We start from the raw sequence: 17,106 nt of genomic DNA, 5'->3' as shown, positions 1-17,106 counted from the left end.
AATATGCAAATCATTTGAAAAGTAGCCATGTGACTGAGAGTGGCAAGCGCTGCCCAATGAGGACTCAGTAGGAGGTGCTTCTTTCTCCTGCTACAGAAAACAGCACACAGGCTAAAAAAAATGGTTGGGCATCTAGAACAAAGTGCAAAGAAGATGGATGTACATAGCCAAAAAAAAAAGAGCATTTGAAAATATAATCGCTGCAACTGTCCCCTTTCTTTGCCGCGACTGTGTCCCTGCCGAACATTTCCACATCAACGTCAATTTTGAGACATCTCACCTTTGCCGTGAAAAAGAGCGTACGGCGGGTTTTTGTGCGTACGCAAGCTTTTTACATGAGGCCCCTGGACTGTTCATATCTTTGTATGGGGACAAACTTAAAAGTCAGCATTTTTCCCCACTGTAATTCAAATTTGTAAAATATACTACAACATGGAAGGAACTTCTGTGTGAAATAACAATAGCAGAAAATATTCTCATCATAAGAAAATACATGCATCCATTACTGTAAGCAGGCAAATGAAAAAGCATTTTTTCAACAAGAGCTATATAAATCATTCTCGCCATATTACACTTCATTTACACACTGGCTACATTTTGTTTTTGTGCCACACCACATAACTCACCCGGCATCCTGCGCTTCATGGGCCCGGATGATAGATAATAAATTATTGTGATGTAGGAAGTCGCAAACGGCAGGGTAGCTGCAGAATGAATAAACAAAACAAAAGCACAAAAAATTAATTCAGTTTATTTCCATATCAAGAAAACAGAGACATGACTGGTAAAAATGATCAAGGCTCCAACATGCACCCATTCTGTAAAGTACTGCCAGTGGGAACATGTTCTAATAGTGCAATTTATTTTAATGCAATCTTAAATGTCAAATGTGACACATGAGTCACCATTTTGTGAAAATGGAGAGTAAAACAAATTGCTTGTGAGTTTAGAGTGTTTTAAGAGCATGCTAAAAAATCAGAGCAAAGGCCTAAAACCCCACTTTAACTCCTTAAAAGGGAACTGAACTTTTTTTTTTGGAAATTTTGCCTTTCTTTTACAATCATTATGAAAGACATGATGACGGATGGATTTTTTTGTGCATTCCAACTTGTAAATAAACGTAAATAAAAGTCTGCGCACAGGGGAGCAAATGGGAGGTTCTCTATTTCGCCCATAAATTCTAATAAATAACCATCAACAATACTCCAATTATATTTTGTGACTTGAATATTAACCAAATATTAGTGATATTGTTCAAATAAGCACTAATGCAAACAAACTATTTATAGCGGCGCTGTGATCACAAGTCTGTGTACAATTTCGACATGATCGACTGGTGAGGTGTTTCCTCGTTTCCTTTGCCCCTGGAAGTTTATTCTAGATCATAAATCATGCTTGTCACCTTGACAGAAGAAGGCTGAGGATGTATTCCGACAAGTTGGTACACTTTGACAGCCATTTAGGACCCAAAAATGGCGAGAACGACACGAAAAGACGCTTGGGCCACTCACCCAGTTTCTTTGTGATGATTATGAGTCATTCTTCACCTAAATGGAAATATATGAATATCCCAGCAGTCGGCATCCTGATGATGTTTTATTATGTTTGTTGGCTCTCATTAAGTCTGCAGTGAGTAATAATCAGTGATGAAAAAAAAATAAAAATCAAACGTCGTGATGCGTTTTTGAAATTAATGAATTGAATTGTATGCTTAAAATTAGAAAAATACGTAAAAAAAAAAAAAAAATTACAAAAAAATTTATATATATATATATATATATATATATATATATATATATATATACATACACATATATATATACATATATATATATATATATATATACACATATATATACACATATATATATATATATATATATATACACATATATATACATACATATATATATATATATATACACATATATATACATACATACATATATATATATATATATATATATATATATATATATATATATATATATATATATACTACATACATACATACATACATACATACATACATACATATATATATATATATATATATATATATATATATATATATATATATATATATATATATATATATATATATATATATATATATATATATATATATATATATATATATATATATATATATAAATAAATGTGCCCGTTACTACATTACATATATACTTATCGGACAACCCTAGTTTTCATGAATGCCCACAACACGTGACCACCCACAGAAGAGATCTTTGCGAATGAAATGATGTAAAAACAGATGTAATGGCCGAAATGCTGCTGTTAAACAAGTAAGTAAGACCACCGGCATGACGAAATCACTCTAAACACCACCTCTTTTTGCATGCGTGTGCATAGGAGGGATGCATCTTCAAGGGTTTGAACCAGGAAGAGGGCGAGTCACGATTGCAGCTCTTTGGAACACAAGCAATCTTTAAACATCCGCCTAATGATGACATACAGCAGTTTTAAATGGCAAGTCATTGTGGAATATGCTTAGCGCAGCCGTTCAAAAAGTTGATTATTGATTTCAAAACAGGATTTGAAAGGTTATTTGGCGATTTGGAGCATCGAGTGTTATTGTGATTAAAGTGTGTGGTGCTGAGAGGCTCTCTCTTTAAAGTGAGCCCCGACTGTCCCATAAATTATCCCGACTGCTGATGTGATGCCAATTACCGTCCGTCTTCTGAGAGGAAGGGGACACTGATGAAAACAAGATTCCTTAGGAATTCGGAGCACGTAGCAGAAGGTTAAGCATGGAAGTGTCACATCGCTAATATAAGGTAAAAAGCTTGCAAGGATGTTGAAGTAATGCCAGTACCTACATCCTGAAAACTTTGACTGTAACTCCATACATCGCTACGGTTTACCATTGTTGCTTAAAGTTTATGTGTGGTTTAGAGATGTGACGTTCATGAACAAACAGCTCTTTAAACGGCTGTCAAAGCGAACGTTGAGAATCGATTCCCAGTTACTATTCTGTAAATTACTACTCATTGTTCACAAAAAAGATTAGTTCAAAAGGTTTGTTTTCACACTTCTAGAACACTCTGGTAGGGCTGCAACGATTCATCTAAGAAATCGATTAATTCGATGAGAAAAAAGCTTCGATTTGTATTTTGTTGCTCCGATGATTCATTTAATGATTTATCAAATCCAGACGGCATGGAATACCTGGAACTTAAAATATGCGGACATTGTTTCTGCAAAAGTGCTCCAATAAAGCGCACATGAGAGCGGTGCATCTACTGTGATGTAGGGCACGCTGCGGGTGATGCGGCTTGTGTGGCGGCAAAGTGCCGAGAGAGATGGCACAAGAAGAGGGAGAAAGAGAGCAAAGGGCCCAAAGAAGACGAGAGAAGCGGTCATTTAAAAGTGAAAAAGACAGACTTTGTGGTGAAATTTTTGTAAGGTATGACGGAGCTGGCATTTCTTGATAGCACTACATCAGTGATGCAGCACGTTACGAGAAGGCACGCTTCATATTTAAAAGCAGTAAAACGCCAAAACCTATTTGGTAGCTTAAACCAGGGGTGCTCACACTTTTTCTGCAGGCGAGCTACTTTTCAATTGATCAAGTCGCGGGGATCTACCTCATTCATATATATAATTTATATTTACTTATTTATGAAATATGTTTTTGTTAACAAGTTAAAGGTGTTTAATGATAATGCAAGCATGTTTAACACATATAGTTAATATTGTTAATAAATTAAAGGTGTTTAATGATAATACAAGAATGTTTAATACATATAGTTAATATTGTTAACAAGTTAAAGGTGTTTAAAGATAATGCAAGCATGTTTAACACATATACCGGTAGTTAATATTGTTAACAAGTTAAAGGTGTTTAAAGATAATACAAGCATGTTTAACACATATAGTTAATATTGTTAACAAGTTAAAGGTGTTTAAAGATAATGCAAGCATGTTTAACACATATAGATTCCTTTCTTTCATGAAGACAAGAATATAAGTTGGTGTATTACCTGATTCTGATGACTTGCTTTGATAGGAATCAGCCAGTGGTGCTAATAACGTCCGCATTTTCAAATGGAGGAGAAAAAAAGTCCTCCTTTCTGTCCAATACCACATGAAAGTGGTTGGTTTTTGGCATCGTATTTGTCCAACTTCCGTACTCCTTTGTATACACTTTACAAGAAATACATTGGCGGCAAACTCCGTAGCTTGCTAGCTTGTGCACGCCAGCTTTCTGAGACTCTTATTTTGTTAGCGCAAGCAGGATGAAGCAGAGCTTTTATTGTGCAACTGTGCAGTTGGTCTTTGGAGTTTTGACGACAGGTATGGCGCCAGAGTCTGTTAAAATAAAAAGTGTTGCTCGCTTTCCTGTCGAAATTTTTTCTTAAAAATGAGCTGGCAGCAGCCAGCGTCATCTCAGAAGACCCTCGGGTGCCGTGAATGTCAATCAAGTGACGAAAGTGACGTCATAGTGAAGATTTATGATCGCTCATTTTTAGGACTATTTTTTTAATGCCTGGCTGGCGATCGACTGACACACCCTCCATGATCGACCGGTAGCTCGCGATCGACGTAATGAGCACCCCTGGCTTAAACCATCTTAGATGTTTGACTTGTATAACCAATGTTTTGTTCAAACACATTACTGTTAATAGCTACTTACTTTCTCTTTTAACATGTTCTATCTACAATTCTGTTAAAATGTAATAAATCACTTATTCTTCTGTTGTTTGGATGCTTTACATTAGTTTTGGATGATACCACAAATTTGGGTACTTTTTAGAGGAGGTATAGTACCGATTATGATTCATTAGTATCGCGGTACTATACTAATACCGGTATACCGTACAACCCTAGCTAACACTAATGGGTTGTTTGTTCAAAAATCAAACACCACTACTCAAATTGCCGTAAGTTCCGGACTATCGGCCGCTACTTTTTTCCTACACTTTGAAGACTGTGGTTAATTTATGGATTTTTCTTCGCTGACGGCAATAATAAAAACAATTTTCTATCAAAAAAACTGCAGTGTTACAGGCAAACAATTAAGGTATTTAAATAAACATTTACAAAATCTTATTGTGTAAATAATTCATATCAGCGGCTTATATATGGAAAAATATTGTTTCTCCTAACTATATAGTCCGGAAAATACGGTAACACTTTTCAGATGTGTATGTGTTAAATTGTCGAATACATTGTCACTCATACTTTATTAGAGAATATTTTTCTTATTTATAAATGGTTGATTTATATAGGCTAGTAAGGTAAAGTTTTGTACCTGACAAGTTTCGGCTATCTTGCTTCTGCAGCCTTCCTCAGAGGTGTCACGTGATGTTAGTGTGACGTCATCTGTGACGTGTTATATGGATTGTTCCATCCCACCTGAGGTGGTGGGATGGCGGTGTCCCCTGGTGTGCGTCGGGGGTAGGGCGGGGCGCCCCTGTCGTCCGGATGTCCACCAAACGGCCGGGGGCGGCCCTGCAGGACTGTGTCCCAGGTGTGGGATAGTTGGTAGGCTCCCTCGTCCCTGTTGACGGTCTTTGGGGCCCGCTTCCTGATTTCAACCGCCTCTTTGATCCACCGATGGAATTTGTTGCTTTCCATTCTAATTACCTTGGCTGCCTCCCAGTTCATTAGATGGTTTTCTCTCTTGCAGTGGTCTGTTCGTTTGGTGGACATCCGGACGACAGGGGGCGCCCCGCCCTACCCCCGACGCACACCAGGGGACACCGCCATCCCACCACCTCAGGTGGGATGGAACAATCCATATAACACGTCACAGATGACGTCACACTAACATCACGTGACACCTCTGAGGAAGGCTGCAGAAGCAAGATAGCCGAAACTTGTCAGGTACAAAACTTTACCTTACTAGCCTATATAAATCAACCATTTATAAATACACATTAGTAGGCTAAATGAACCTCTTTAACATAATATTTTTCTTAGTTTGGTTCTTTAATTAGTACACTGAACAAAAATATAAACGCAACAATTTAGTTTTTGCTACCATTTTTCATGGGTTGAATTCAAAGATCTAAAACTTTTACTATATACACAAAAGACCTATTCACAAATCTGTCCAAATCTGTGTTAGTGAGCATTTCTTATTTGCCAAGATAATCCATCCCACCTCACGGGTGCGGCAAAGATGCTGATTAAACAGCATGATTATTGCACAGGTGTGCCTTAGGCTGCCCACAATAAAAGGCCACACTGAAATGTGAAGTTTTATCACACAGCACAATGCCACAGATGTTGGAAGTTTTGAGGGAGCGTGCAGTTGGCATGCTGACTGCAGGAATGTCCACTAGAGAGCTGTTGCCCATGAATTGAATGTTCCTTTCTCTACCATAAGCCGTCTCCAAAGGCGTTTCAGAGAAACCGGCCTCACAGCCGCAGACCACGTGTAACCACACCAGCCCAGGACCTCCACATCCAGCAGGTGTACCTCCATGATCGTCTGAGACCAGCCACCCGGACAGCTGCTGCAACAATTGGTTTGCACAACCAAAGAATTTCTGCACAAACTGCCAGAAACTCATCTGCCTGCTTGTTGTCCTCATCGGGGTCCCGACCTGACTGCAGTTCGTCGTCGTAACCGACTCAAGTGGGGAAATGCTCACATTCGATAGCGTCTAGCATTTTGGAGAGGTGTTCTCTTTACGAATGAAACCCGGTTTTCACTGGGATTTCAGGGCAAATTGGAGACAGCGTGTGTGGCGTCATGTAGTAGAGCGGTTTGCTGATGTCAATGTTGTGAATCGAGTGACCCCTAGTGGGGTTGGGGTTATGGCATGGGCAGGCGTATTTTATGGACAACGAACGCCAGTGCATTTTATTGATGGCATTTTGAATGCACAGAGATACCGTGACCAGATCCTGAGGCTCATTGTTGTTCCACTCACCCGAGACCATCACCTCAGGTTACATGCATGACAATGCACGGCCCCATGTTGCAAGGATCTGTACAACATTCCTGGAAGCTGAAAACATCCCCAGTTCTTGCATGGCCAGCATACTCAACGGATATGTCACCCATTGAGCATGTTTGGGATGCTGTGGATAGGCGTATACGACGGCGTAATCCAGTTCCTGCCAATATACAGCAAATTTGCACAGCCATTGAAGAGTGGAACAACATTCCACAGGCCACAATCAACAACCTGATCAACTCTATGCGAAGGAGATGTGTTGCACTGCGTGAGGCAAAGGATGGTCACACCAGACACTGACTACTTTTCTGACCCCACCAGACCACCAATAAAGCAAAACTGCACATTTCAAAGTGGCCTTTTATTGTGGGCAGCTTAAGGCCCACTCGTGCAATTATCATGCTGTTTAATCAGCATCTTGATATGCCACACCTGTGAGGTGGGATGGATTATCTTGGCAAAGAATAAGTGCTCACTAACACAGATTTAGACAGATTTGTGAACAATATTTGAGAGGAGAGGTATTTTGTGTATATAGTAAAAGTTGTAAATCCTTGAGTTTAAAGGCCTACTGAAATTTAGGCAGATCCATTCTATGTATCATACTTGATCATTTCGCGATATTGCCATATTTTTGCTGAAAGCATTTAGTAGAGAACATCGACGATAAAGTTGCAACTTTTGGTCGCTGATAGAAAAAGCCTTGCCTGTACCGGAAGTAGCGAGACGTCAACAGTTGAAAGGCTCCTCACATTTTCCTATTGTTTTCACCAGCAGCTAGAGCGATTCGGACCGAGAAAGCGACAATTACCCTATTAATTTGAGCGAGGATGAAAGATTCGTGGATGAGGAACGTTAGAGTGAAGGACTAGAATGCAGTGCAAGACATATCTTTTTTCGCTCTGACCGTAACTTAGGTACATGCTGGCTCATTGGATTCCACACTCTCTCCTTTTTCTATTGTGGATCACGGATTTGTATTTCAAACCACCTCGGATACTATATCCTCTTGAAAATGAGAGTCGAGAATGCAAAATGGACATTCACAGTGACTTTTATCTCCACGACAATACATCGGCGAAGCTCTTTAGCTACTGAGCTAATGTGATAGCATCGGGCTCAAATACAGATAGAAACAAAATAAATAAATCCCTGACTGGAAGGATAGACAGAAGATCAACAATACTTTTAAACCATGGACATGTAACTACACGGTTAATGCTTTCCAGCCTGGCGAAGGTTAACAATGCTGTTGCTAACGACGCCATTGAAGCTAACTTAGCAACCGGACCTCACAGAGCTATGCTAAAAACATTAGCTATCCACCTACGCCAGCCAGCCCTCATCTGCTCATCAACACCCGTGCTCACCTGCGTTCCAGCGATCGACGGTGCGACGAAGGACTTCACCCGATCACAGATGCGGTCGGAGAGACGGAGGAAGTTAAGGTGAGTTCGGCGGCTAGCGCGTCTGCTATCCATCTCTGTCCTCCTGGTTGTGTTGCTGTAGTCCGCCGCTAATACACCGATCCCACCTACAACTTTCTTCTTTGCAGTCGCCATTGTTCATTAAACAAATTGCAAAAGATTCACCAACACAGATGTCCAGAATACTGTGGAATTTTGAGATGCAAACAGAGTTTTTTGTATTGTATTCAATGTGTCCGCATACTTCCCGTTTCAACGATTGACGTCACGCGTCATACATAGACGTTTTCAACCGGAAGTTTCGCGGGAAATTTAAAATTGCACTTTATAAGTTAACCCGGCCGTATTGGCATGTGTTGCAATGTTAAGATTTCATCATTGATATATAAACTATCAGACTGCGTGGTCGGTAGTAGTGGGTTTCAGTAGGCCTTTAAACTATTTTCCCTAAAAGACACATTGTGGCTATAAAATGTGTTTTATTCGATGACTCGATTAATCGAACAAATTAATCTACAGGTTACTGGATTTCTAAAATAACTGACAGCTGCAGCCCTACCCTCTGGTGAGTTGCTTGGCAAGGCGTGGCGAGCTACAGGTAGCTTGGAAGTCAATTGAGAGGACATAATAAAATGCTTGCTGAAATGTGAGATACAGCACTTACAAGGACCATACAAGGAGGCTAATGGGATCCTCAAATGCTATCTGCAGTATCAGGTAGCTGCTGCAGATGAAAATGCATACTTGGAGACTGGGGGTATTTCTGCCGGCCGGGGAAGCATCACCAAGGAAGCCCCACTCAGGCTGTAATGAACGGAGGGGGAGTGCTGAACGCATTAAGAGTGAGGGCTGTGCATTGTGGCCGTGTGCCAGCTCATTACAATCTATGGCAGCCAGAGTGGCCTGCTTCTTGCAATTCCTCTGTTTGTTCAGTTACTCGGCTCAATTTAAGGTAATGTGGTCAACATAAATCCCGGTGACACGCTCGGGAGGGACATTCAGCTCTCTTCTGCCGCAGTGTTTAGAGGATCAAGAGTATGAAGACACGGGAAATTAGTATTTGGCAGCACGCGATGATTTATCAGCCACGGGGTGATAGATGATGGGTTTTTTTTCATTTTGTTTTTATTATATTTGTGTGCGACAACTCTGTATTCATGTCAGCTCAAATATGCTGTCTGGGTATGAGGTAATGCTGGAAGTAAACTAATATCATTTTAACTACAAATTCATCACAGACACCAAACACTGTAGCCCAGGGGTCCCCAAACTACGGCCCGCGGGCCGGATAAGGCCCGCCAGCATCCAAAATCCGGCCCGCAGGAACTCCTAAATTAAAAAAATAAAAAATAAAAAACATTTCTTTTTTTTAAATTAATTTTTTTTTTTTTTTAATCTGTCCTTGTTAATCCATTTTCTACCGCTTGTTACTCTCTGTGTCTTCTCCCGGCTCAGGCAAATCATATTGTCTAAAATTTTATTTTCCCATCGATAACGTGACATCATCGGCAGGAATATATATATATATATATAAATATATACGTTAGGTCAGGAAAAAACACAGAGGCTATGTCATCCCTACAATCCTTTCCCTGATTTTATATATATAATCAATTGTTTCCCTGAAACAAACCTTGACTAATATATACTGTGTATACATACATATATATATATATATATATATATATATATATATATATATATACATACACTACCGTTCAAAAGTTTGGGGTCACCCAAACAATTTTGTGGAATAGCCTTAATTTCTAAGAAGAAGAATAGACTGTCGAGTTTCAGATGAAAGTTCTCTTTTTCTGGCCATTTTGAGCGTTTAATTGACCCCACAAATGTGATGCTCCAGAAACTCAATCTGCTCAAAGGAAGGTCAGTTTTGTAGCTTCTGTAACGAGCTAAACTGTTTTCAGATGTGTGAACATGATTGCACAAGGGTTTTCTAATCGTCAATTAGCCTTCTGAGCCAATGAGCAAACACATTGTACCATTAGAACACTGGAGTGATAGTTGCTGGAAATGGGCCTCTATACACCTATGTAGATATTGCACCAAAAACCAGACATTTGCAGCTAGAATAGTCATTTACCACATTAGCAATGTATAGAGTGTATTTCTTTAAAGTTAAGACTAGTTTAAAGTTATCTTCATTGAAAAGTACAATGCTTTTCCTTAAAAAATAAGGACATTTCAATGTGACCCCAAACTTTTGAACGGTAGTGTATATATATATATATATATATATATATATACACAACCCGGCCCCTGGCCAAAATGTTTTAACCCAATGCGGCCCCCCGAGTCAAAAGTTTGGGGACCCCTACTGTAGCCCAACAGCCATCATGCATCAGTAACCAAAAATGTCTTACCTATAGAAGTAGGAGCAGCCTCGCACTGTGTTGTGTGTGAAATGCTCCTGGGTCTTTTCATTTCCAAAGTCCTCCAGGGGGTCGGACCACAGCAGATCGCACATAGGCCCATACGCTGGAGGCTCTTTGAATCTGTCTAGCTGTGGAGGGAAGCACTCTCTGTCAGCAGATAGAAGTGGTTATCACCCCTCATGAAAAAGGAAAACCAATACTAACATTGAGCTAAAATGTTCACTTCAATTTTGAGAGCTACTAAAGTTTTTTCAGCAGATTCCAAAACATTGGAAAGCGCTCCTTTCTATGGTGGTTTTGTTGTTGATCCTTAAAAGAGCAGAGCGCCCCCGACTAGTGTTTTTGCACTATAAGAGTCCAGATAGATTTAGGCTATGTCTACACTAAGCCAGATAACCCCTTAAACGAATAATCATTTAGCCTAAGCCCCGTTTCAGCCACACTAAACCAGCGTTTAAGGTTCCCCTCCTTGGACAAATTTTTACACGGCTAAGTGCGCCGTGTATTTTTTTAATCTCCGGCTCTTAGCTTTGTATGGACTCATCGATCGTTTACAAACTGAGTTCGGAGACGAAGTGACGCCAGAAAGACAGCGCCCCACACAGGTAGTGACGTCAGAAAGAAAGCGCCACAGCCAGCTTCATAATAAAGCGGTTTCGTAACTCGGAGGTAACCACTGAAAATATAGAGCCGAATCATCCAGACATGCCCGTGTTTCTCATTCTTCTACATGTACAGACGCTTGTGGTAATCACACATGAATACCTTACGAGAAAGCAATTGCAGCTATTTGGGATACAACACTTCTCAGACGGCAAAAGAACTTTTGAATGTCGAGGTCAGCTGTCATTCTACTTACCGAAAAACTTTGTCCATTTGTCGAAGGAGAGACAACGAGAATGCGGGCTCCCGCGGATGTGATAGAAAAAAAGGTAGCGTGTGCTTTATATTACCTGGCCGACAAGGTAAGACTATAGAAAACATCAAATGCATTTGGACTGGCAAAGCAGACTGTATCAGTTATTGTCCGCCATGTATGTCGTGGACTCAACGTCTAGGTCCAGACAGAGTATATAAAGTCACCAAAAACGAATGGACAATGAAGGTGAAGGCAAAAGAGTGAGGAGTGTCCTGACCAGATATCTAGATCCCTAGATTGATTGTTGTCAAATGTTTTTTATCACATTGTTTACTTTCGTGTCCAATAAAGATTTGATTAATTTATGATGGCTCAGGTGTGATTCACTACAATAGGGCCCCACAGCACACTGGATTCCAGTTCATTGAAATACCACAACACTGGATATTGTTCAGGTAAGTTAAATTTAAGAAATTGCACACAAAGCAACACTGGAGGTGACTATGACGTGCTCATTTTCCGCGCATGCATACTAGGTCGCATTGCGCCGCCGGACGGAGGGGGGGAGGGAATCTTAAACGACCATTGTTTGTGTGTGGACAAGAATAAGGTTAGGTGGGATTTACCCTGGATAACCTTAGCCGGATAATTTAGGCTTAGTGTAAACGGGGCCTTAGCTTACAACCTCTGTTATCGACTAAACAGGGAGATATGGGGCAACAACTTGTAACCCATTAAAGGTAGAACGGAGGGGGGTATAATGCAGTATGGGCGACGTGCCAAAGGCAGCATTCATCATTCAGCATGAATAAAGCTGACACTCTTAGAAAGCCCTTAACAGAAATGGGTTCTGCTTTGAGCCAAAGTTCGGTCTTTTTCCAGATAAAAGATGGTAGATTAGTGCATGGCTCACATGATGCACACTTCAATAGAGTCCTTTCTATAATGCATGCTCTCTGGTTAGAGCTCCGGAATCCATTTGGAATAATTGAATTAGAGCTGCATCCAAGTCATCAAGCTTTTTTAATTAGTGTAGGGATCCATGGTGTGCTGTGCATACCACTACAGGATTTTTTACTAGCACCTCCTGTTCATTTCGACCACCTGCTGTTAAAACAAACACAGACTATCTTTATGAAATAAACATTGAAATCTTGCACATACTTTCCTGATGTCGTCAAGATTTGTGATTTCTGGAGAAAGTCCTCCGTGTACACACAGGAACTGCTGGTTCATAAGTGCAGCCAGGGGAAGGCAGTCGAAGGCGTCCATACATGCGTCATACACCCTCTCTGAATACTTAATTCTACCTGGAATATGGAAGGGGAAGCCGGAGTTTAAAAGGGTTAAGCATTCCAAGGCAAACAACTCTGTAGAAAACTGACTGAAACATCTCTTGGAGGTACTTCATAAAAACTTTGAATTACCCTAATTTAATGGACGTCCCACGTAAAAAAATGGTGACGATGTATGAATATGAACATATTTGATTGAACTGTCTCCAGACTAGCGGGTACTTTTACTGCATACACACACTAAGAACAGGATAAAAAGGGGGCTACTTACATTCCTGCTTAAATGTGAAATACTCTGTTAAATGTCTACATTCATGGTTCCCACGCAGCAAGAACAGTGTTTTGGGGTAGAGGATCTTTAAGGCCCACAAGTACAGCACACACTGCCAACCAAGAAGAAAAAGGATAAAACACAATGCATTATGGTTGTCAGCTTCACAGAGTGGCATGAAACATTCATGCAGTACATTTTGCGGCTTGTGGTTGTACGAGCTTAAGAGGATGACAAACCAACAGAGGAACCATTAGTGTACTGTATGTTTTATTAATTAAAGCATAATGTGGCAGATGATTCAATAGCAGAAGACTTATATAGTACTCCTCACATTTCAGCAAGCAATTAAATAACAATATATTTTCTCAAAGGACAATAAAATACCTAAGAGTATTCGGTGTACAGCTCGACTATTAGTACAGATTTACTATTGGTAAGAAATTAGTCAACACACATCCATTATTGCAAATAGCTAGTAACACAAGTGAAGATAATTGCTTAGAGTCAATAGACTAGGCTGCATGAGTGCTACTGGCACTGGGGAGTATTTTTTTTTAAATACAACTTGGGTTAAAAAATTCAGACTTTTTGTTCACATTCAACAATTACATGAAATAAGGATAATTTTGGTCACAATAACCATGATATGAAATTTTGCCAACATACCTAGTGTTGTCCCTTGGGAAGATACAATAGATGATCTAAAATCATTTGATCTATTCTACCTGCTATCAATAAGTAAGTAAGTAAGTAAGTAAATAAATAAAATGTATTTATAAAGCACCTTTCACGGACAAAAGCCAGAAAGTGCTGCACAGTACAGTTCAAATATTAGAAATATATAATACAAAAGACAATATAAAAACAATATAACACACAATATGAAAATAATATAACAACCCAATATAAAAGACAACATAAAAATCATAGTAGCCCAAGAGTAGCTAGTTAAAAGCCTGAACAAATAAATGAGTCTCAAGTTTGCTTTTGAAGGTGTCAACACAGTCAATGGAGCGCAATGAGGGCGGGAGATCGTTCCAAAGCATAGGAGCAACAGCCTGGAAAGACCGGTCACCTCTGGTCGGAAAACGAGTCCGTGGAACCTTCAGCAGATTTTCCTCCACAGACCTCAAAGCCCGAGGGGTGTAAGGCTGGATCAGATCACTGAGGTAGGCAGAACCCTGACCATGCAAGGCTCTGAAAGCTAGAACCAGAATTTTTAACTCGATTGGCAGCCAATGGGGTTCTTTTAGAATAGGGGATATGTGGTTCCTATTTGTACGGGTCAGAATTCTCACTGAAGACTTTTGCAGTTGAGAGAACTTCTTCTTGTTCAGACAAGAAAACAAACTATTATAATAGTCTAAACGCGAAGTCACAAAAGCATGAATAAGTTCTAAATCATTCTGTGACACCAAGTTTAGAGATGTTCCTTAGTTGAAAGAAGCAGTTCCTTGTCAGCTGCTTACAGTACTGCACTAATGACATGTCCTTGTCAAAGATAACTCCCAAGTTTCTGAGGCCTGGCTTAGGACACTGGCCAGGCCAAATACTGGAATTAAATCATCAGGTGCAAAAACCAGTGTTTCTGTTTTGTTTGCATTAAGCTGCAGAGAGTTATCGCTTAGCCATTGTTTTATGTCCACTAAACATTGAAGCAAGGAGTTAAACTTTTGGATCTCAGATGACTCAAAAGAGCGTTTGAAACTTACTTCAATACTGAAATACCCTCTGTCGACATAGTCCCCCAGGAATAGGTAGCGTGTAGATGCGGGGGAGCCTCCCACTTCGAAGAGTTTCATCAGGTCAAAGAACTGTCCATGGATGTCGCCGCACACTGCAGGTAGCACAAAAGAGAAAATATATTGAAATGCATACAAAAGAGAAGAGAAAAAACAAACACATGAGGACGACTGCACAGGAGCTTTCATAAGGCTGCTTACAGTATTTCCATATTCCACATCCACAGTGTGACCCAGAAGCATACTGGATGCATTGTTTAGCATGATGCACTGGTCACTGGTAACTCCCACTAATTTGTGATACATAAACAAAATACAACAAGACAGTGTTGCAATAATTACAGAGGCGGGCCTAAGTGGACGCTTTTGCAATTTACTTCTCCACCATACAGCATGTCTCTTTCTACCGGGGACCTTGAAGCGATTCACTGTAGTTCATCCGAGCGTTGGCAAAGACACTGAAGGTTCATTGGCTTAAAATTGCTGGAAACATGTCACTTGTAACACGGGTGACAAAACCCCATTAAATATCCTTTCTATTTATTTTCGTCGTCTAAGCTGTCCTGCGTGCGTCATTACGTCACGCGGCTATCAGACTAGCATAAAACCCGGAAGTGGGCTGCTACCGGTGGGAGCAAGAGGGACACGCTGTGTGAGGTTGCTGCAGGAGCCGACTACCGGAGCCGTGGGTCGTCGCGAGAGAGTGTTTGAATGTGATTTATCTGCGGAATTGGCCAGGTTGGATGGCGAGCTTAGATCCCTGAACTAGAGTCTGAAGCTTTATGCCTGGAACCGAACCACCTGAACTGAACTGAATCCACCCAACCGAGCCCCGGGCTGGTAGGAGGCTTCTCAGCAGCCGCCCTCTGTTTTCCCCTTCTTTTACCAAAACGCAACGTGTTCATTGCGGTCCTCCTAAACATTCACTTTTCCCCCGGCCCTTCACTAAAACCCCTCTGGACACTGCCACCACAACGTGGACTTTGCGGGGGCCGTTTAATGAACTCTGAACTTGTGTTGCGCTTATACCATCGTTGGTAGAAAATAAGGACACTGATATTGTAAATACTGAACGTTCTGTGAATTAATGCATATGTGAATGGCCATTCGAATGTACATATTTAATGTTTGTTTGTTTGTTTATTTTTCCTATTATTCTTTAATATAAATTTGGTACCACTTAAACTTAAAACTTGTGTTCAGTCTTCATTATTCTCCATTTCTAGAGCCGAGTTTAGTTTCTTCTGATCTAGCCCAGACATATCATTCACTGTTTTACTTAGTACTTTTACAGTGCTTTAATAAGAGTAACATACAGGTTACACACTACCTTTGCAGACAAATACTTGCTAGGAGAAATCCATTCCCATGGCACGGGGAGTCTTTCACCCCCGATTGAACTCCACAGAATACCTCCTCTGTAGCTGGGTTGATCTCGCTTGACTTACATAGTAATTAAACAACACACACATTCAACCCATAAGAGATCCTAGAGACAGCTTGTGCCATTGTGTTTCTTAATTTCATGTCTTAAAGCAGCATGTGCCTCACAATACAAAAGGTCCTGGGTTCGATCCCCGGGCTCGGGGTCCCTCTGTCTGGAGTTTGCATGTTCTCCCTATGACAGCGTGGGTTCCCTCCGGGTACTCCGGCTTCCTCCCACCTCAAAGGACTTGCACCTGGGGTTAGGTTGATTGGCAACATTAAATTGGCGAGTGTGAATGTTGTCTGTCAATCTGTGTTGGCCCTGCGATGAGGTGGCGACTTGTCCAGGGTGTACCCCGCTTACCGCCCGAATGCAGCTGAGATAGGCTCCAGAACCCCCCCCCCGACACCGAAAGAGACAAACGGTAAAAAATGGATGGATGGATGGATGAAGTAACGAGTGCAGCAGCTGACCTTATTCACACACAGCAGTGTAGGGCACACAAGCGACTCTGTTCTTCCACCGCACAACTAGTTCAGGAGCAAATATCCAGATACGGCCCATTTATATGTTCACTAGTGTGTTGGATCAATGTTAATGAGTATTTAAAAACATTTAAATTTGTGAAACATTTTGGGGGAAGTATTATAAATAAACAAATTAATTGAGAATATTTGCTTATCCCTGTGGAAAACCCTAGTTTAGAGAATTGACAAAACGCCACAAGATGTCAAATCATTCATAGTGGATTAGTTTCC

General features: G+C 40.5%; 1 protein-coding gene across 3 annotated transcripts in view; it reads right to left on the bottom strand.

The window, feature by feature from the left end:
* The window catches only part of LOC133662231 (protein phosphatase 3 catalytic subunit alpha), a 198,767-nt gene that overhangs the window by 47,375 nt on the left and 134,286 nt on the right, over positions 1–17,106 (bottom strand). For all 3 annotated transcript variants that reach the window (XR_009828078.1, XM_062066044.1, XM_062066045.1), the window contains exons 3-7: positions 14,893–15,017; positions 13,178–13,289; positions 12,776–12,921; positions 10,741–10,880; positions 627–704 (exon numbers count right to left, since the gene is read on the bottom strand). Coding sequence is in view for 2 of the 3 variants with exons in the window: in XM_062066044.1 (XP_061922028.1) it covers positions 627–704; positions 10,741–10,880; positions 12,776–12,921; positions 13,178–13,289; positions 14,893–15,017 (601 nt within the window). In the remaining variant the exon portion in view is untranslated. The remainder of the gene's footprint in view (positions 1–626; positions 705–10,740; positions 10,881–12,775; positions 12,922–13,177; positions 13,290–14,892; positions 15,018–17,106) is intronic.

Source organism: Entelurus aequoreus, linkage group LG12, assembly GCF_033978785.1.
Source record: "Entelurus aequoreus isolate RoL-2023_Sb linkage group LG12, RoL_Eaeq_v1.1, whole genome shotgun sequence".
Classification (NCBI taxonomy): Eukaryota; Metazoa; Chordata; class Actinopteri; order Syngnathiformes; family Syngnathidae; genus Entelurus; species Entelurus aequoreus.
Note: the sequence above shows the minus strand (reverse complement) of the source record. Positions and strands in the feature narration are given on the sequence as shown.